Genomic DNA, 21,762 nt, shown 5'->3' with positions numbered 1-21,762 from the left:
ATTTACTTTACATACAACAATAGTTTAGTTATATATTATAGACGTATAGAAAGAGACCTTCTTTGTGCTTATAGAAAGAGATCCATGTCTCTCTCACTTCTGACCAGATTGCACAGTTCCCTGCTTTCACTGTGTTATTCCCAGTACAGACAGGTTGCCCAAGGACACCTGCCTGCTTTCTCTTCAGAGACGATTAATAGATTTAATTGCTACAAATATAAGGTAAGCACTTTTTATGCAAACCGACTTTATTTTTAAGGTAAAAAGCATTGCAGAAAAAATATATTCAAGGCAATAAAATAAGCTTACCAGACATCACCCCAACTCTAACATTGGCTCTGGAAGGAGCTGTCCTTCAGCATCGGATCCCTGGCGTATCCTTTACGGTCACAAGTTTATCACAGCCTCAGCTCAAAACTAGCACTCAGTGTTACAAGACCTGAGTAGGCCCAGACCTTCCAATCCTACTCTAGGAATTGGGACGCTCCATGGACAAGGAGTCCTGTCCATTTGCTGAATAGGAAGAATGTCATTAGCCAGTTTAAAAATCAAGCTATTTATCAAAAAAAAAACAAAAAAAAAACCAAAAAACAAAAAACTTTTCTGTGTCTGTTGGTCCCTGGAGAATCCAGTTTGAACTAGTATACACATACTGGTCCAGGAGTGGCTTCAAAGCATTTAAAACGGAGGAAGCACATAGAATCATAGAATTGTAGGACTGGAAGGGGCCACAAGAGGTCTTCTAGTCCAGTCCCCTGCACTCAAGGCAGGAGTAAGTATTATGCTAGACCATTAGCATGCCCCCTCCCTACTAGAGGAGATACATACAATGCCACAATATCACATATATAATTGCATTTTTAATACAATGTACCCCCAAGGTATTAATCCTAATTCAATAAGGCTGAATTTAATTCAATAAATTTCATTCAGGATATTGCAGGAAATTGTCAGGCTGTCCAAATGTCACTTCCCTCCAGTCTTCAACTGTTAATCTATGGTTGGGGTGACCAGGAAGATCAACAAACCTATGGCAAAACACAGGGCCGGCCCACAACATTTTGGCACCTGAGGCAGGGAGCTCAAATGACTCCCCCCATGCCATGCTTGGGCCAAAACTTTGAAAGGTCTCAATTCTGCCTTCTTCCTGTTCTACTCCTCTCATGGTACTGCTCTGCTACCTACCCAAATAAAGGAGAACTAACAAGTTAAAATGCCTTGTTCAAAAATTTTAAGTAATACTTACATTTGCTGTTCAGGCGTTTGAAAGTTAACTTTTCTTGTCTGCATAGTAAACACTGGCATTTTTATCTGTTTGAATAATCAAAGTGGTGCTTTCTGTGCCTTCTTGGTTGCAAAGATATGAACTGCTTCCTGCTGAAGGAAGTCTGGGCCAGCTCATGCTCTATTGAGATGGTTGCAAGGCCGACCAGCCTCTCCTGTGTCATTGTGGAGCATAGATGTGTTTTTATTAACTTCAGCTTGGAGAAGCTGCATTCTCCACTGGTAGCTGTTACAGGAAGTGTGAGAAGTATGCGCAGAGCAACAAAAGCATTTGGAAAGAAGGTGGTCATCTTATTTGTGCACATATATTCTAGAACAGCCTTTGGAGTTGATCCTGCTGAAATGTATCTTGAAAGGGCTTTCAGTTCATCACGGGGGGAGGGATAGCTCAGTGGTTTGAACATTGGCCTGCTAAACCTAGGGTTGTGAGTTCAGTCCTTGAGGGGGCCACTTGGGGATCTGGGGCAAAATCAGTACTTGGTCCTGCTAGTGAAGGCAGGGGGCTGGACTCGATGATCTTTCAAGGTCCTTTCCAGTTCTAGGAGATGGGATATCTCCATTAATATCTATTTCATTTCTACCTAAATCACTCGCATCAATATCGCGCATGTCATCATGTGTCAACACTGTCTCTAGTGCCCTGCATTGCTGGTGTAGGTCTTCTTCAGGTATAATGAGGAGTTTTGGAATATCTAACAACATCCCAAATATACTGCTGTGTTCCTTGAGCTGCACGAAACGTTCTTCAACTGACTGTATTGCACAATCTAGCACCTGGTTAAAGAATTCAACTTTGAATTGTTATTTGGGGTCTCTTATGGGATTATCCTATGCCTCCTAATCAAAATGTTGTCTTCTTCGGTCACTCTTGTATTCTTGAATGGGTGGGAAAATAGCTTCAGTGTGAAGTTCCTCTGCTAACTTCTGTGCACTCTTCAGAACGTTTTGAAATCCCTCATCTGACCAGTAAGACTGTAGGTCTGACTTTGCTTTGTCCAGTTGTTCCATTGCTCCAGATATATCAAGGTCAACACCTTGGAGTCTCTTGCTTACAACATTTATTTCAAACAGTATGTCATGCCATAGCACTAAGGCACACAGAAATTTGAAGTTATGTATGTTTCTGGTGATTCCATTTCCCTCTGCCACTGGTCTTCCACAAACAGTTCCTGTCATAGCATTATCCTCCATAATGGCAACTATGGCATCATCTATCTTCCCAATTTGGTGTTTGATAGGCTTTATCGCCTCCACTTGACTTTCCCGTCGTGTGGCACTCAATGGTTTCAGTGTCAGAGAGGATGTTCCCAGATGTTGCTTTAAAATTTGCCATCGATGAGTTGATGCAGAGAAAAATACATAGGTGCTTTTGAATTACATTTAAAAAATTCAGCAGCCTCACTAGAAGCTGATGCTGCCTCACTGACCACCAAGTTCAATGAATGAGAACTGCACGCGACAAAAAAAAGCTTGAGGGTCCATGTCTGCACTCCTCTGTTCTTTCCGCTCATGTTTGGCACCATTATCGTAGATCTGACCTCTCATGTCAGCTAACGCAATTCCCGTATCTTCCAGCTTTTTAAGAAGCACATTTGTCATACCAGCTCCTGTAGTACCATCAATGTCAATAAATTCTAGAAAATGCTCTCTGACAGTCACCATTGCATGGACATTGTCACTAGGTTCTGTTGTTGTTACAAAATGCACCATTAAATTCATTTGTTCTGTATGGCTGATGTCAGGTGTGCAGTCCAGAATAACAGAGTAATATCTTGCTGACTTCAGATCTGCCACAATCTTCTGTTTGACTTTTGTTGCCAGTAACTGTGTGATCTCATTTTGAATGGTTTTTCCAAGGTAGTGGTGTGTGTACATTTCTTGGGTGGTGACTCTTCTTAGATGCTCCTGGAGTACAGCGTCAAACTCAGCCATCAGCTCCACAATTTTAAGGAAGTTTCCGTTGTTTGGCACATACAGCTGATCTGAAGTGCCACGCAGTACTAGGTTTTGGGTAGTAAGCATTCTCACAATGGCAATGAGCCTTTTCAGAACATTTTGCCAGTAAAGAGACTCTGATGCAATCTTCTCTTGATGCTGATCATCTATGATGGTCTTTAACCTTAGTCTCATCTCAAGCTCTTTCCACCTATGGAATGCTCTCTGGTGATTTGCTGCCATCTCATGGCATGCCAGATTTCTAGCCAGATTTTTCCAGTCCTTTGTTCCTGTAGAACTCAATGTGGCTGGAACATTAGACTGGAAGAGTTCGCAACAAAAACAGTATGCAGCATTCTGGGTTTTTGAATACATAAGCCATGGCCTCTCCACTTTGTCACCATTGGGGATTTCATGCCAGTAATGTGTTGGATGGAAACTTCTATTATTGTCTTTGGGGAGCATGAGGTTTTTCGCTTGCTGTGGCCCATGCAGTACAAGGAAGTCCTTCAGGCTATTGCTCAAGTGGGTCCACAGTCCTGGATCATCTAGACTTAAAGAACTAAACTCAGCAGCAGCTGTTTCTTGCGCCTCCACCACACTCTTCTCTGATCTACACTTTTCTTCGGGAATGTGCATGGTTACATCCATTTGAGATGGAGATATGGATGCTGCAGTAGCTGCCAGGTCACCTGCACTCTGACTAACTGGAAGATCAGGCATCTCCTCACCACTCACATCTTCACTGGGGCCGGAAGGCTCAGCGTGAACATTTGTGTCTATGTATCTCAGAAGAGCTCCTTCCTGCTTAGATAGAAAAGCTTCCTTTGCTTTCTATCTGTTTCTGAATGCTGCCCCAGATGGGCGTTTTCTTCTTTCACTCATGACTGTTGTTCTGTGCCAGCTATAGTGGCTCTCCATACTCAATTGAAGGGGACAAATAAGCAGGCTGGTAGCAGGGCCTGAGTGAGGGAAGATATCAGTGTCTTAAGGGCCTAACTGGCTCCTACTACTTCAGTTGACTGCCTGTTCTCCTCAAGTCAGTTCAGGGAGGCAGCAGGAAACAGGAAGCTCCCTGAGAAGCTGGTGTGAATCAGTCCAGGCTCCTAGGGGTGCTAGAGAGGTACTTAAGAGGCCTCTCTCTCCCTGCAGCTCCTGCTGCTCTCACCTTTTCTCCTGCCTGCCTGTTATGTCTCTTGTGCCCTCCTTCCTCCAGCACAGCACTCCACCATCTCTGTGCATCTAGAGCAGAGAGAATATATATGCACCAGCAGCAGACACAATTTTCTACACTCTGCGTCCTAGTGGTGCGACACTCCACACACACACACACTCTCTCTCTCTCTCTCTCTGCCACCTTAGGCACCCGTCTCAATTCGCCTCATGGTAAGGCCAGCCCTGGTAAAACAATGTCTGGGTTGAGAACCACGTAGGGTAGGGTGACCAGACGTCCCGATTTTATCGGGACTGTCCCGATATTTCCTTGTTTGTCCCACGTCCCGACCACTGTTAGGTTGGGACACTGGACAAACAAGCAAATAGTCCGGAGCCCGGAAGTGCTCGTGCCCTCCCCCCTCCTTCCCCCATTGGCTCCCTCCCCGAATCCCTGCCTCTTCCCCAGGCTCGCCCTTCCTCCTCCCTCTGCAAGCGCTGGAGGGAGGCCCCGGAGACGCAGAGGGAGCGTGGTGCCGGGGTGAGTGTGACTCCGGCCTGGCCCCGATCGTAGGCAGGACTCAGTTGGGCGGTACTGGAGGAAGAGGAGTGGGGCAGCCCGCGGGGCCAGGCGGTGGCTGTTTACCCCCCCCCCTCCCCCCCGGGCAGCGGGACTCGGGAGCAGCCGCTGCTGCAGTTCCCACTGCCGCGGGGGGAGGAAGCGGCCGATGGCCAAGCTCGGCGGCTGCGGCTCTGGCGCCTGGGCCCGAACCCCCGAGCCTGGGCCTGCAGCGGGGACCCAGCAGCGCACACGCTGCACCCAGCCCCTGGCCAGTCGCGTCTGGGCTGGTTGCCCAGCTGGTGCTATCCCGGGGCGGAGGCATCGGCAGCCCAGCCCCGTTCGTTCCCCTGCAGGACCCGAGTGGGATGGGGGGGCTGGGGCCTGCTGCCCCCACTCCGGGGCCGCCGTGGGATTGCATCAGCTGGGCAGCCAGCCCAGATGCGACTGGCCAGAGGCTGGGCGTAGTGTGTGCGCTGCTGGGTCCCTGCAGCAGGCCCGGACTCGGGGGGGGTTTGGGCCCGGGCGCCAGAGCCGCAGCCGCCGAGCTTGGCCATCGGCCGCTTCCTCCCCCCGTGGCAGTGGGAACTGCAGCCACGGCTGCTCCTGAGTCCCGCTGCCCGGGGGGGAGAACAGCCACCGCCTGGCCCTGCAGGTTGCCCCCCTACTCTCCCTACCGCCCAACTGAGTCCTGCCTGCACTCGGGGCCAGGCCGGACTCTCATTCACCCTGGCCCCGTGCTTCCCCTGCGTCTCCCAGGCCTCCCTCCAGCGCTTCTGGAGGAAGGCGTGGGGGGGGGTGATTGGTTTTTTTGTTTTGTTTTTTTTGCTCTGCCACTTCCCGTCACCCTAATGTAGGGTGACCAGACAGCAAATGTGAAAAATTGGGATGGGGGCAGGGGGTAATAGGAGCCTATATAAGAAAAAGACCCAAAAAATTGGGATTGTCCCTATAAAATCGGGACATATGGTCATCCTAGAACCACAAGGTATAGATGCCAAAGATTATGAAATGTTTGTTCATCTTCACTCTGTAAACAGATTACAAAATATGTAGCATTTTCTTGATCCACTAGGTGGCAAAAAGGGTATGGCTATCCCTGGCAGAGTTCAGTGTGAGATGAATCCAGTGAAAATAAATCATCAGTATGAAAAGCAGACCAGCTACAGTCCAGCCAGTGTGATATAAAGATGTCACAAATCTCAGCGGGAGTAGTTCATCCCGGCTTTCTCAAAATGCATGTTAGGTGTTACTTAAGCAAATATTTTTCCTCTGATGTCAACTCTAAATGTAACAAACAGACAAAAAAAACAAACGAACAACCGCTATCTCACTGCATTAATGCAATATTAAGGTTGTACATTTGGAGCCAGGAAGTGCAGAAATTAAGGTTCCCACAACAGTGTTAACCTGGTTCTATGGCTGATTCTGTATGTTATCATATATATTTTACACCATAATAGAAAACTGTGTTTAACCAGAAAAAAAGGCTCAGTTTTTGCAATGTGCCGAAGTTAGTGTTGCTGGAGGGGAAAAGAAAAACCTTGCATAAATTGCATCTTAACTGGCCTTTTATACTGCTAAAAGGCTGAGGCAACATCTTTAATAGAACTGACTATTCATAAAACGAAAAACTCCTACTGGCAAGACACCAGCATGAAAATGAACAGGTTACATGTCCTGCTCTTTTATGCAGGCATAGCTCTAGGAGAATGTATTAGAGGATACACATTTAAAAATCAGTCACGATAAAATCTGGACAATAACTTGTCACAAACAATATTCGATCCAGATGGAAATTCCTTGCCTGCAGTAATGAATCAAGAAAGTCAATTCTTTATTCATTAAAATCATTACCTACAATAGATCAGCACTTTTATCCCGGTTTCTGTTTCTGTCTAGCTTTTTGTAATGTGTCCATCACCATAGTATCTAGGTGCCAGTTTACTGAAAGTTACTGAGGCAAATTGAGTGTGCTTTCTTCTAACATCCTCACTTTTAAATTAAGGCCCTTGCATTTTGAACCCTATTCCAGTTTATTCTGATAAATTATTTAATTTAATAACCCTTCTAATAGTTTTTCATTTCACTTTATCAAAATGAAATGTGAGGAGTTCGGTTAGAATGATTGTGGGTTTTTTTCCTCACAGCAAACATTTTTAAAGCCTACCAGCTCTACTGATTGCCCTTTACTTTCTCTCTCCAGGACAATAATAGCTTTGTTCTGAAAGGTGCCCAAAGTAGTGCTCTGTCCTGGTGACATGCCTTTGCCAGGGCAATCCTAACCTTTCTCTGAAGAGTGCTTGAACTAATGCTCCGTCCTGGGGTGACTCCATATCTCCTCCTCCACTTGCATGTTGTGGACAGCCCTGGACCCTGCTCTCTGGGGAATACCAGAGTGCTTCCCTTACGCAGGGAGAAGAGTGTTTTCTATGAAGGTTAATGACCACTTGTTTGTGAACATTTCAGAGACCCTGTGCTCTCAACATACCCTCCTGGAGGCTCAGCATGAAGCTGTGATGAGCATGGAACATTCAAACCAGGTAATGACCAAGCAGCCAGACTGAACAAAACCTAAAATAGGTTGAGGACGTGACCTTAAACTGCTTCCCATAAGCTGTTGAGTCGTCTTCTAACAATCCTCTTTGCTAGGTTATTATTAGGTGGATTAATGTGGAAATGGCCTCTAAATACAGCTTGTACTTGGCTGGAAAGCAAACCCCATCCCTGTTTACTAGTTATGTGGGATTTTTTGAGCCCCCTTCATCCATTGTCAAACCTCCCCAGTCCACACAACTGCTCCCTGTTCTGCCACATTTCCATTCTGCGGTGTCCTGTGTCCAGTTGATATCCAGTTGATCTAGGTCCTAGGGAGCACCATTCTAAAGGTTTAACTTTGTGTTACAGGTTGCATTTCAGCCCCATGCACTCCCATTGCCTTATAAGGGATCTCTCATAGAAGAGAAAACAGTGATCCTTTGTCAAGCAGGAGCAGGGGATTAGTAGAATATTTTTGACTTAGAGCAGGGAGATGGAAACTTTGCACAGTCCATTCGATGGTGAACAGCTCATGGTATGATGACCTTAAAAACAACCTGTAGATGAGGTCAAGAGTAGTAGTATTAGGGGACCACCTGTTGCCTCACTCCATGCTGGATAGACTGGCTGATGGGGGGGAGGGGTCTCTGCCCCCAAATATCTGCATTAAGAATTTAGCTGAAAGCAAGGTCGGGGCTCTTTCCAAAGCACCATCCTCCATTCCAACCAGTTAGCAGGGGTGCAGTGGTGATGGTGTAATATCACCGCCCACCCAGCACACCCATCTCCTGTTGGCTTGGAAGAGTGAGTGGCATGGGGCTCACAACCTCTAAGCTATCAGGTTATTCCTCTGGTAATGTTTGTGTTTTAGATAACTGTTCACATTTTGCCACTGTCTAACTCTTTATTAGTCATTGATTGAAAAGCAAGGGGGAGTTTGTCCCATTTCAGGATGTACCAAAGCCACTTGATTTGGTTCTTTTTACTACTAATGGTCACCCTGCGCAAGAAGCTACAGATTAGATGGGCCCAGTGCTGGGAGTGGGGAGGGCCATTGCCATTTAAGCATTTTTTATCAAGTCTTTAGTTTAGACTTAGATTTGTATGATTGTGAATCCAACGCAGGGGGAGGCTGGACTCATGCCCAGATCTAATCTGAATTGGACAGCCATCCTCTTCCCGTTTGTATAAATATGGGCGACGTTGCCACTCACGAAGGCAAAAGTAGTCTTGCACTTTGGGTTGGAGATCGTGCCTAATGGAGCAGTCTGTGATCCTGAATGACTCCCCAGTGGCCTGTATTGCTATTGTATGGTCTGTACATGATGGTAACAGACATCGGTTTTGTTCCCAAAGCTTTTCAGTGTCTCTGCATTGCTTTTGAGAGTGATTGTTGAGAGGTTTGCTTAGGGCTACTGCTGCTATAAAATAATACACAGCTACATATTTCTCTACCTCCCTGCTCTGATGGGAAGCTGTAATACTTAATTGACTGGTATTGCTGGAACTTGCTTAAATTTAACTTCAGCTTCATTTCTGCTTTGCTAGGTTTGTTTGAATACGAAGTGTGCTGTTTCCTTATGCCCCCTGACTTGCATTATTTTTGTTGAGGGGGCACCCTAGCTTTGCTAATGTGCCTCAGTTCTGAGCCACAGACCCTTGCTATTCTGGTCTTGGTTTGCTTCTGCACAAATTACCAGCATGGCCAAATGTCTGTGGTGGTTTGTGATGTTGGCCAGTGTGTCCTGGGAATTAAGATCTGAGACTTAAGATCACAGAATTCTTTTTAAGTCTGTGTCAATCCATATGTGAACCTCTTTTTGTAGAGATGAAAGGCCTAATGCACTGAGTCTTACAAAACTAGATCCCTGTCTGAATGTCACCAAGAGATCAGCTAATTTCCTGGGTTTTAGTAGGAAGTTCTGAGGAGGAAGGAGAGTCTGTCCCTTCTGTGAGCAGCACATTCTACTCTTTCTTTCCATGATATGCTCCGCCTTCTGCACTTCTCGGGTCCTGTCACTTCAGGCTAAAAAGCAGAAGAAGATAAGTGGCATAAAGCAGCAACAGTTGCCAGTGACAGAGTTTCTGGAGAGTATGGGCTTGTCATGCTGTCTGAAGTGGCTCTCAATCTTTATTTCGTGCTCCCATGCTTTATCATCCGCCAGGATATGCATCCAGACCATTTCTGCTGTATCAGCATCTGGGGCATGGGGAGGCTGAGTCCCAGCCCTTTGGTCAAAGTCCATCAGCGAAGCTCCTGGTTCCTGATTTGAGGTTTTCTTTCCAAAGGATAAACCCCTTTCTTTACATAATTTTTTAAGGTCTTTCAAGTCAAGATGCTCATATGATTGTGGTTCACCCATTGTGACTAATCTTTAACTCTTAAAACTCTCAATATCAAATTTAAACTTTAAATAGCCTTGGGTTCTAATTGTTAAGTCAGTTGGCCTGTGGCATGTGAATCCAGTTTGACTACACCAGTTGTCATGCTGTCTGAAGTGGCTTCACAACTGTGAGTGCCAATTTCAAGTCAGACTGTCAGAAAGCAGGGCAGACACCCCAAACTGGTAATATATCCTATAATTAGATTTCACCAAGCCAATAACAAATGTGCAGTTCTGGATCGCTGTATTAGTCTTACCATGGGGCCACAAACAGTCCCCTTAGGTTCTCCAGCCGGCCTTGCCACCCAGACAAATTGGACTTTGTGATAATGGTCTCTTGCACCAAATTCCACATCACATTAGGTTATTCCCAACCCCAAAGAGTCAGTCACTTACCCCAGGTCAATGAATAGTCTTGATTTCACACCCAAAACAATGCTGGAAGCCGATTTCTCTAGTAAACGAACTAAAGTTTTATTAGTAAGAAAAGAAATTAGAGTTATTGAGAGGTTAAAGCAGGTAAAATACATTAACAGGTGAGTCAGTTAGTAAGTCCAAAATGATGATAGAGATGTAGTGATCTGCTGGTTTTCCAAAAGTTCCTCGGAGTTGCCCAGGGTAATTCTGGGGATCTCTGTCTACTTGTTCAGTAGTCCGCCCTGTTAGAATCCCAAACAGTTCAGAGATACAGGATCAATCCTTAGATCCATTCTTATAGCTGCTTTCTGTGGAAAGCAATCTGGCAAATGTTTTCATCACAACATGGGCTCTTCTTTTGTTTATTTAAATGCAAACAGAATCTGTGAACTTCCATTGTCGAACACAACAACCCATGCTCCGCTGTTAGCAATCTTTTACATTTCCAAGATTCCAATCTTGTGCAATGGGTAAACGTAATATAAACACAATGTGATAGCCAGAAACAATATTTTGTTATTTTTCAATAAGTTTACACATCCAGTACATTTACATCTTAACACTAACACACACTTCAATCTAGGGTTATTTAATTACCGGGTATACATAATGTAATACGATAGTAAACAACAGGTTATAAGTAAGTGAAGACAATAACATTAACATTTCTTCTGTTTGCCAGAAGCTGGGAATGGGCAACAGGGGATGGATCACTTGATATTACCTGTTCTGTTCATTTGCTGTGTGGCATTGGCCGCTGTCGGAAGACAGGATACTGGGCTAGATGGATCTTTGGTCTGACCCAATATGACCGTACTTATATTCTTATGTTCTTTGATATGCGCACACAAGTGAATTGCTCCACATATACCAGGACACTTAACATTTCTTTGATATTCACCCATAAGTGAATTAATCTCTGGCTTTGATCTGAGTTGGTCTGTTTATGTCATGGGATGCTCTGCCTGCTGGGAAAGGCCCTCACCTGGTGTGTCAAAGGAAGATGATGGAAGGATAGGAAAATGGAGTTGCTCCTTTTTGGAGAAGAAAAGGAATGTGGGGGTCACATATAGGGTGTGGTGGGGGAGGTGCTTAGGATGTTGATATTTCTTGGTGCCCTAAGGGTTAACTTGATAGCTCACTGAGCTCTGCATTCAGGCTTTTATCTAGTATCTTATGCAATGTTTTGTATCTTCGTTAGGCTGCAGATGTAGGTCTTAAAGTAGCAGGATTCAGAGTGGTCAGACAGTGTGCCAGCCAGCTAAAACAGCTGAGTCCAGGGGTGATGATTACAGCTCTGAACCAACCAACCAATCTTTGTTTTCCAATAGACTGACAGCACTGGAACTGATTCTAAGTTACTGGACTTGCTGACTCAAGAAGGACCATCCTGCTCTGGATACTGCTCACCTGGGCCTGATGGTAACGTCACAGAATTGGAGAAGTTAGGGAGACTGCACAGCTTGGGAGAGGCTATGAGGCTTCATGGAAGGGTCTGAAGTGATTCAGGGAGAAGGACTTTGAGGCCAGGTTCTGAAGCTGTGCAGAAAGAGGAAGGTTCTGATACTATACATGGGGAGACAGAGGGAGTAAATCTGAGGTGGCACAGTGGGGAGGAAGATTTTTATATTGGGTTATGAGGTGGCCTCTGAGATAAGAAGGAGAGAGAAGGGTTGGTAGGATCAGAGTCTGAGGAGGTATACAGGAAAGGTGCAAGACAGCATTGTCCAGGGGATAGGACACTGGGCTGGGAGTCAGGAGATCTTAATTCTGTTCCTTGCTCTGTCACTAACCTGCTGTGTGACCATGGGCAAGTCACTTCCCCTCTTTGTGCCTCTGTTTTCCCTCCTTTGTCCATCTTGTCTAGTAAGATTCTTGCATACAAATAAAACAATGTTAAAAATGTTATTTAGGTTGCAAAGTCAAGCTCTTGAAATTTAGGAAATACTAGATTTAGTTTTTCTTAAATCTGTCCACTTGTGTGTCCTGCACTGAATGAAGCAGGTGTCCTGTGGAAAAAATAGCATGTGATTATGTAATTAAAGACTGTATCATAATGCATATGCAAAAGGGGGCAGAATTAAAATGCATGGGAAATCCTAAATCTGGCATTTGCTAACATTCAAGAGCTTGAATTGCCGCCTCAGTGTTCTTTTAACATTTTTTGTTTTTAATTTCCTAGGGGTATTTTTAAAGCAAAAGGTAAAAACTAATTCTGTTTATTAGAGCATAAGCTTTCGTGGGCTACAACCCACTTCTTTGGATGCATATAGAGTGAAACATATATTGAGGAGATATATATACTCACATACAGAGAGCATGAACAGGTGGGAGTGGTCTTACCAACTCTGAGAGGCCAAATAAGTAGGAGAAAAAAAACTTTTGAAGTGATAATCAAGATAGCTCAGTACAGACAGTTTGATAAGAAGCAAGTGTGAGAATTCTTACAAGGAGAGATAGATTCAATGTTTGTAATGGCTCAGCCATTCCCAGTCCTTATTTAATCCTGAGTTGATTGTGTCTAGTTTGCATATCAATTCCAGCTCAGCAGTCTCTCCTTGGAGTCTGTTTTTGAAGTTTTTCTGTTTTAAACCCGCAGGTCTGTCATAGAATGGCCAGACAGGTTAAAGTGTTCTCCCACTGGTTTTTGAGTATTATGATTCCTGATGTCAGATTTGTGTCCATTAATTCTTTTGCGTAGAGACTGTCTGGTTTGGCCAATGTACATGGCAGAGGGGCATTGCTGGCACATGATGGCATATATCACATTGGTAGATGTGCAGATTAACGAGCCCCTGATGGTATGGCTGATGTGATTAGGCCCTATGATGATGTCACTTGAATAGCTATGTGGACAGAGTTGGCATTGGGCTTTGTTACAAGGATAGGTTCCTGGGTCAGTGTTTTTGTTCAGTGATGTGTGGTTACTGGTGAGTATTTGCTTTAGGTTGGGGGGTTGTCTGTAAGCGAGGACAGGTCTGTCTCCCAAGATCTGTGAGAGTAAAGGATCATCTTTCAGGATAGGTCGTAGATCTCTGATGATGCGCTGGAGAGGTTTTAGTTGGGGGCTGAAGGTGACAGCTAGTGGTGTTCTGTTATTTTCTTTGTTGGGCCTGTCTTGTAGGAGGTGACTTCTGGGTACTCGTCTGGCTCTGTCAATCTGTTTTTTCACTTCAGCAGGTGGGTATTGTAGTTTTAAGAATGCTTGATAGAGATCTTGTAGGTGCTTGTCTCTATCTGAGGGATTAGAGCAAATGCGGTTATATCTTAGAGCTTGGCTGTAGACAATGGATCGTGTGGTGTGTCCTGGATGGAAGTTGGAGGCATGTAGGTAAGTGTAGCGGTCAGTAGGTTTCCAGTATAGGGTGGTATTTATGTGACCATCGCTTATTAGCACAGTAGTGTCCAGGAAATGGACCACTTGTGTTGATTGATCGAGGCTGAGGTTGATGGTGAGATGGAAATTATTGAAATCATGGTGGAATTCCTCAAGGGCTTCTTTTCCATGCGTCCAGATGATGAAGATGTCATCAGTGTAGCGCAAGTAGAGTAGGGGCGTTAGGAGACGAGAGCTAAGGAAGCGTTGTTCTAAGTCAGCCATAAAAATGTTGGCATACTGTGGGGCCATGTGGGTACCCATAGCAGTGCCGCTGACTTGAAGGTATATATTGTCCCCAACTGTGAAATAGTTGTGGGTGAGGACAAAGTCACAGAGTTCAGCCACCAGGTTAGCTGTGACATTATCGGGGATACTGTTCCTGATAGTAATTGGCCTCTCAGAGTTGGTAAGACAACTCCCACCTGTTCATGCTCTCTGTATGTGTGTATATATATCTCCTCAATATATGTTTCACTCTATATGCATCCGAAGAAGTGGGTTGTAGCCCACGAAAGCTTATGCTGTAATAACTTTGTTAGTCTCTAAGGTGCCACAAGTACTCCTGTTCTTTTTGAAGATACAGACTAACACGGCTACTACTCTGAAACTAATTCTGTTATGTGCTACCGCTTAAACTTCAGGACTAACTATGTTAGCTGGCAGCAAGAGAAGGCTGTTCTTGCAGAGAGGGGAATGGACTTGCTGGATCCTGGTGGGCGAGCCTGCCCTGGTTCCCCTTCTCTTCCCCCTTTCTCCAACTCACTCCATCCCCATGAGTTAAGGAAGGTCCTGCACCATGTGGTGCCCCAGTCAAAGGGATAGGCTGCTAGGCCTGGAGGGTGAGGGGAGCCTGCCCTCGGTCACCACTGTCTGTCTCTCTTCTCCCCTCACTTCCTGAGGACTTGAGGAAGCTCCAGCCCCATGTGTCTGGATCTCTTTCCGTCTGCTCACTGGCTTGCTGTGGGTCTGGATTTTCTGCTGGTGACATGCATGTATTTTGTTACTAGGTCATTCAGCAACACTAGTGAATAATGAACCACAATCTCCTCAGCCATCTGAAGATACCATGGCTCTAACCCAGGTATGACCTTGGCAATATAGGTTCTATCACAAAGTTAGACAAGTCTATAGTCTAGATAATGTCCAATCTAGTTTGAAAAGGCTCAAATTATAGAACTTCCACAATCACACAACCTGATGGTGCTATTATGGTGCTGAGCAAGGCTCTATGTATTTAGCTCTCTTTAATCATTCCTTGTTAATCAGTCCCTTCCTCCAGCTTGACAGCAGCACAGCCATTGCAACACCAGAATATTAATGTTATGGGGAGTTAAAGCATAAATACGAGGGAGGAGGGAGGATAGGTGACCTCCACCCTTTGCTCTGAGGAGGATTCATTGCCCCCCTATCTCCAGAAGAGAGTGAGACCACAAGGAATGCTACTTGAATAAGAGCAAATACCTTGGTCCAGATGTCCTGTCTAGCCCTCTGATCCTGGCATCAGACACAGAATAGGGAACAACCCTCTTGTTTTAGAGCCCTATAAACAGGCTCAGTGGGGACCAAACCCCTATCTGGCTTACAGCCCAGCAACAGAAGTGGCAGAGGATGCTAAAATGGTTAAGGATTTGACGCTGTGTGTGAACAAGACCTCCCACAGGAGTCTGGTTACATTTCTGGTCTGAAGTTCCTGTCGTGCTGATCTTACCCTTTTTCCCACCCCAATCCCAATGTGGCAATTCCTTGATGCCTGCACTGAAGATGTGAGAGTGGGTGTGCTGACCTTTTCCCTGCACTGGCAGGGAAAGAATGAACCCTTTTGCCCTTGGAATGGCAGCAGCTGCTTGTAATCACTGTAAAAGACAATTAGGGAAGGGTTATGTAACTGGTCAAATAATCAAGGCAGGAAATAAAAAGTAGGTTCCTCTCATATAGTACAGTTAAACCAGAAGCTGAGAAAGACCTGGTGTAGATCTCCCCACAAAAACTCTGTTTGAAGTGGTACCAGGAAAGCTCCCTACCCAGAGGGATCTGGGACAGGAGCCCATGAAGATACTGGTGGAAGAGGCCTACAGGGAGACCTGAGAGAGGCACAGGAAGAGAACAACACTTTAGAGTCTGTCTCTAGAGAAACTATGGGCATCTGAGAACTAGCAGGTGAGCCTATGGCAGGGCGCTCAGAGCCAATCCCTGAAGCTCTGACATGGGTAATTGGGAAGGATATAAAAGGTCCTTGAATACCTTTATGTTACAATAAACAGTCCAAGAAACGGGAACCTTAGCTGCAACATGTAAAATGTGTACACTTTATGGTATCAACAAAGGGAGAAAATGAGGCAGAGGCATTCACTTGCAGGGCAGAGTAAGTCAGCCCTCTCATGGGGTTCAAGAGAATTGTGGTTTATTTGCGACTAGCTCTTTTTTCTTGTTCTAGACCGGTACAGATGAAAACCCCAGAAGCAACAGCGGGCAGTCTGCTGAAGAAAAAGGCCCAGCTGGCATTCTGGAGTATCTTTCTGCAGCGAAACATAAAGAGCTGTCAGTCTTGCTGCTGGAATTGAGGGAAGCTCAAGAGGAGATAACATTTCTGAAGGGACAGCTCCTGGACCCAGGAAGCCAAACACCTGCAATGAACTGGGCAGAGGAAGAAATAAACCGTATGGGAGGAAGATTCCAGACAAGATTCCTCGAGGGAGAAGGACAAAAGACCTCATCTATCCAGAGTGAATTGAGCAGCTGCTCGCTGACAGTGGAGGAAGTGCAGAAAACCTCTGTGCTTCAGGAAGAGACAGACAGCTTCCCAGGAGTACCCCTGGAGCACATCACCCACAGTGGAGGGGAAATGGAGGCAGTGCAAGGGCTTAGAGGAGGTCTCTCTGCAGCAACTACAGAGCTTGGTCTTTCTCAGCCTCAGGAGCTGACACAGTTGCAAATAAAAATTATGGATCTGCAAACAAGTCTGCAGAAATCAGAGGAATTGTATAAGAAAGACTCAGAAGAGCAAGTGGCAGAAATAAATAGGCTAACCCAGTTGGCTGAGGAATGCAGGAAAAATGCAGAGAACTCTAACAGTGCATTGCATGTTCTGACTGAAGAGAGAGATCAGCTCCTGTCTCAGATGAAGGAGCTTTGTACCATAACAGAACTAAAGGAGCAAGTGAAGCAGCTTGAGGGAAATCTAATGGATTCAGAAAAGCAGAGGCTATCTGACTATGAAAGCAGAACTATACAGCACAGTCTACTGAAAGAACAAATCCAGAGCCTGAAAAATGAATATAAATCCAAAGAGATAAAAATTGAAGTTTTGCAAAAGGACCTGGATGAGGCACAGCTTCAGCTTTCGAAACAGGATGCTCTAGCAAAAAGTCTGAGAAACCAGCTCCAGAAAACGGAGTGTGAAGTGCTTGATCTGCAAGAACATCTGAGGAAGAACACAGTCAAGATAGAGGAGCTTACCCAAGACACTGTCTCAAAGGAGCTTGACACAGCAAGGCTAGAACAGCTCCTTGCTGAACGGACTGGGGATAATGAGAACCTCCAGCAAGCTTTACTGGAGAGGGATCAGCAGGTGACTGAAATCAGCATCACAATGTCTGAGAAAATAGGCCAGCTGAATGAAGAGAAATTTGCTCTGGGGAGTGAGCTAAATGGCCTTAAAGAGCAGATGAGCTTATTGCTGAAAACTGAGGAGATAAGAGACCAGCACATGGGACAAACAGGAGAAGCAGAAGACTTGTGTCTGAAATGCAAGGGGTATGAGCAGCAGAGTGAGATGGTGGCGGCAGTGTGTAAGGAGAGAGAGGTGCTAGGAAGTGAACTGGAGCATCTCAAAAAAGAAAATGAGCAAGTGAAGCGAAAGCTGCAGGCAGCTCTCATCAACAGGAAGGAACTTCTGAAGAAGGTCAACAAGCTAGAGAATGAGCTGGTGCAAGTGAGAGGGACGTTTGGGGCAGAAGCTCAGAAAGCTGAAGTGGAAGAAACTACAGCAAGTGGCCTAAATGCAGAGGGAGACGTGACTCCTGAAAGCCAAGCCAGGGAGATGTCTCTCATGCAGTTGCTTTCTGAAAGGGAAGCTGAGCTGCAGAGCATCCAGAAGGACTTGCTGGAGAAGGAAGCAGCTGAAGCACAGTTGCAGGCTCTGATTGAGGAGATGAAGAAAAGTTTGCAGGATAAGACCAACCTAATTGATTCAAAGAAGGCTGAAATTATGGAAAGCCAGTCAGCCATCCAGAAACTTATCACAGCCAATAAGTGCTTAGAAGATTCTGACCCAGCTGCTTCTAAAGAGGATGAGGTGAACAGTCCAGCTGCTGCAGGGTTTGAAGAACATAAGTCTGCCCTGAAAGAGAGAATCTCAGCCCTTGAACAAGAAAAAGAGCAACTTCAAAAGAAGCTTCAGGAAGCACTGACTTCCCGTAAGGACACTATAAAGAAGGCTCAAGAAAAAGATCGACACCACAGAGAGCAGCTGAAACAGCAGAAGGATGATTACAATCTCCTACAAGAACAGTTTGGTAAGCAAAGCAAAGAGAAGGAAAGCATCCAAGATCAGCTCAGGCAACTCCAAGCACAGAGAGAGTGTACAGAAAGCCATTCTCTGCCAGGCATCCATTTCCAAAGGTCAGCTGAGTCTGTACTTGATGTAACACAAGAGCTTGCAGGAAATGTACAGCATTCTGGCTGGAACCAAGGCTGGATTGAGACTTCATGCTTGGAAATAGAAAATACTAAAACAAATAACCTCTTACAGGAGACAGATGTTTCTGTGGAAGAATTTAAGGCGGAGCTCAAGAATCTGCAGACCAAGAAAGATGAACTAGAATTCAAAGTCAGCCATTTGGAAAATGATCTTGCTTGCAAATCAGAAGCAGTCATTCAGCTACAAGAGCACATAGCACAATTGCTCTCAGAGATGGAAGGTCTGAAGAGCACCTGTCATCAGACGGAAACCCATGCACCAAGTCTTCAGGCAGAACTGGAAAAAAGTCAAGCAGAGATTTCCAGACAGGACAATCTGAAGGCACTTAAACAAGAAGTAGAGGAGCTAAAAAATCTCATGAGCAAAAAGGATGAAGAAATTGAACTCTTAAACTTGCAGCTAAAGGAGAAAAGCAACGCTCTTACTCATGTACAGAGAGATTTCCTGGAAAAAGAAGACTTGATCAAGACTCTGCACAGTCAACTGGAAAAACAAACTAGTATGCACGAGGAACAAAGCAAGCGACTGAAAGCTGAGCTTCTTGAAGTCCAGCAGAGACCAGATGAGGGGGCTGAAGAAGCCAAATCTAAGAACCAAATGCAGAGAAAGCTGCAGGCTGCACTCATCTCTAGAAAAGAGGCACTTAAAGAGAGCAAGACTCTAAAAGAGGAGCTGGCTACTGCCAAAATGACTATAGAAAATCTCTCTCTGAGGTTGGCAGATATGGAGAGCCAGGTTTGTGATTGGGATAGGGAAAAAGATGCATTATCAGAAAAGTTAGTAGGTGTCACTGAAGAGAGAGAGAAACTCATTGCAGAAGTTGACAAGGCTTTAATGGAAAATCAGAACCTTGATAGCTCTTGTGAAAGTCTGAAGCTGGCTCTAGAGGGGATCACTCAAGAGAAGGAGAAGCTAGAGAAGGAGATTGAATCCTTGAAATGTTCTCAGGCTGCTGAGAGTTCTGAGTGGCAAGAGAAATATAAGGAGCTGCAGAAAGAATATGAAACCCTCTTGCAGTCCTATGAGAATGTAAGTAATGAGGCTGAGCGAATTCATCGTGTTCTGGAAAGTATCAAGCAGGAAAAGCAAGACATTTTCAGCAAGTTCAAAGGTGCTGAGGCTAAGAAAAGAGAAGTAGATAAGCAGCTGCAAGAGGCTGAGCAGGAGATGGAGGGAATGAAAGAAAAAATGAGGAAGTTTGCAAAATCCAAGCAACAAAAGATCCTGGAACTGGAAGAGGAGAACGAACGGCTGAGAGCAGAGTTGCACCCTATAGAGGGTGACCTAAATAGGGATGGAGATATGGCTTTCTTGACAAGCACTAGTCTTAGAGAGGCACTAGAGAGCTCTAGGAGGGACTGCCAATCTCTTTCCATTCAACTTGAAGCATTAATGGCTGAAAAGAGTTCTCTTAGTCAAGAAGTTGAAGTCTTAAAGCACCAATTACAGTGCACAGAATCCAAGCTGAAGGAAAACCTAGAGGCAGCAGCCAAGCATGGTGTCCAAAAAACTATAGTGGAAGGAGCAAATCAAGCTATTCCCACAGCAGCATTACCTCTAGAAGTGACTGACAATCAAGTGGATTTAGGGCCCTGCGCAAAGTCTCCAGAGCCTCTTAGAGCAGGCATTGTAACTGAGGCAGAAGAGAAATTAAATGAAGGTAGCAGCTCACATGATGAAATTAATACTTACTTACAGCAAATAGCTCAGCTCACAGAGCGAATCACAGAACTGGAGGAAAATAGAATGGCTGCAGAAGAACAAGTAGGCAGCATCTGCAGGAGTGTTGAAACCTTAGGAGAGGAGAAGAAGGCCTTAGAGAGCCAAGTGGCAGCAAAAGTCCATGAACTGAACACCCTTCAGGAAACAGTAGCCAAGATGGAACTAACTAACAGACAAATGGAAGAACAACTTGTCAGAATGACAAAGCTGAAGGAAACGCTGGAGGCAGAGAAGGATGACTTGGAGGAAAGGCTCATGAATCAGCTAGCAGAACTTAATGGAAGTATTGGAAACTATCAACAAGACATGGTTGACCTCCAAACCAAAAATGAGCAACTGAAATCTGAGCTCCAGAGCTTGCAAAGAATGGTAAGTGAGCTGGAGGATGAGAAGCGGCAGCTGGCAAGAGAGAGAACTGTGGCAGAGGCAGAGACACAGAAGGAATATGCAGAAAAACTAAAATGTGCTCGGAAGGGAGATGGCAGCAGAAGTCATGCAAAAGAGCTTCAGGAGTTGCTGAAACAGAAACAGCAGGAGGTGAAGCAGTTGCAGAAGGACTGTATTAAAAGCCAGGAGAAGATCAGTAGTCTAGAGAGAACTATTAAAGCTCTGCAGTTTGTTCAAAGTGAGTCTCAAAAGGAACTTGCAGCAGCCAAAGAGAACTTAGCCAAAGCATGTGAAGACACCAAGAAAGCACAAGCAGAGCTGGCTTCCTGCAGAATATTACTGGATGATACTCAGAGTGAGACAGCAAGGGTTTTAGCAGAGAGTCTCAAAGTGAAAGAGGAGCTGCAGGCAGGCAAAGAGCATGTTAAAATTCAAATGAAGAGAAAGGATGAAGATTTTGAGAGAAGGCTGGAACAAGAGAAAGACAAGCACTCAAAGGAGATAAATAACATGGAGGAAAAGCTGGCATCTTTGCAGAGAGAGAGAGATTATATGGAAGGGACTGTCAGAGACATTCAAGACTCCTTGCACAGAAGGGACCAAGAAGCCAAGCAGCTACAAGGCAGCCTTAACAAAAACCTGGCCCAGCTTGCAGCCTTCACCAGGAGCATGTCTTCCCTCCAGGATGACAGGGATCGAGTGATAGATGAGTCCAAAAAATGGGAGAAGAAGTTCACTGAGGCTATTCAAAAGAAGGAAGAGGAGATCCATGCTAGAGAGGAGACCTGCACAGTTCTAAAGGATCAGATGAGGCAGATGTCCATGCATATAGAGGAGCTACAGATTCATGTATCCAGGTAAAGAGAAGATGAAAGTGAGTGGTGGTTACTTTGGTGTTCTGGTCTTTCCTTCCATCTCTCATTTCTCAGTTATCAGCAGATACTCCTTTTTAAACCAGATTGTAATTTATATTCACCTTAACAGACTGTAGCCAGCAGGGAAGCATCTGCAGTCACTCTCTACTAACACGAAACTTAAAATAAGTTCTGCTACATAGAGTGTTAATATTTTTTGAATTTACTAAGATAGTAAGTAAATGATGCCTTCAAGAATTCAACAATTCCAATTTGATCCAAAATTTAGATTTTTTTTTTTGGGGGTGGCTGGATTGCAGAGTCAAAGGACAATAGAAATGTACCATGATGTTAAAAATTCCAGTAGAAAATTGTTTAGAAACAAATAAACCTTTCTCTGTAGTATTTGCAACCCTAACACTGTAGCAGTGAGAACTTGAAAGAGAAATTCA

At 44.9% G+C, this 21,762-nt stretch overlaps 1 protein-coding gene across 1 annotated transcript in view; it reads left to right on the top strand.

The window, feature by feature from the left end:
* GOLGB1 (golgin B1) overlaps nt 1-21,762 on the top strand; it is a gene marked incomplete in the record, with an annotated part of 100,375 nt that overhangs the window by 27,690 nt on the left and 50,923 nt on the right. Inside the window, 3 exon segments of the mRNA XM_034763621.1 lie at nt 11,601-11,691; nt 14,656-14,729; nt 16,083-21,313. Of these exon segments, the coding sequence (XP_034619512.1) occupies nt 11,601-11,691; nt 14,656-14,729; nt 16,083-21,313 (5,396 nt within the window).

This window comes from Trachemys scripta, chromosome 1 (assembly GCF_013100865.1).
Source record: "Trachemys scripta elegans isolate TJP31775 chromosome 1, CAS_Tse_1.0, whole genome shotgun sequence".
NCBI lineage: Eukaryota > Metazoa > Chordata > Testudines > Emydidae > Trachemys > Trachemys scripta.
The sequence above is the reverse complement of the archived record's forward strand: the minus strand, read 5'-3'. Positions and strand labels throughout refer to the sequence as shown.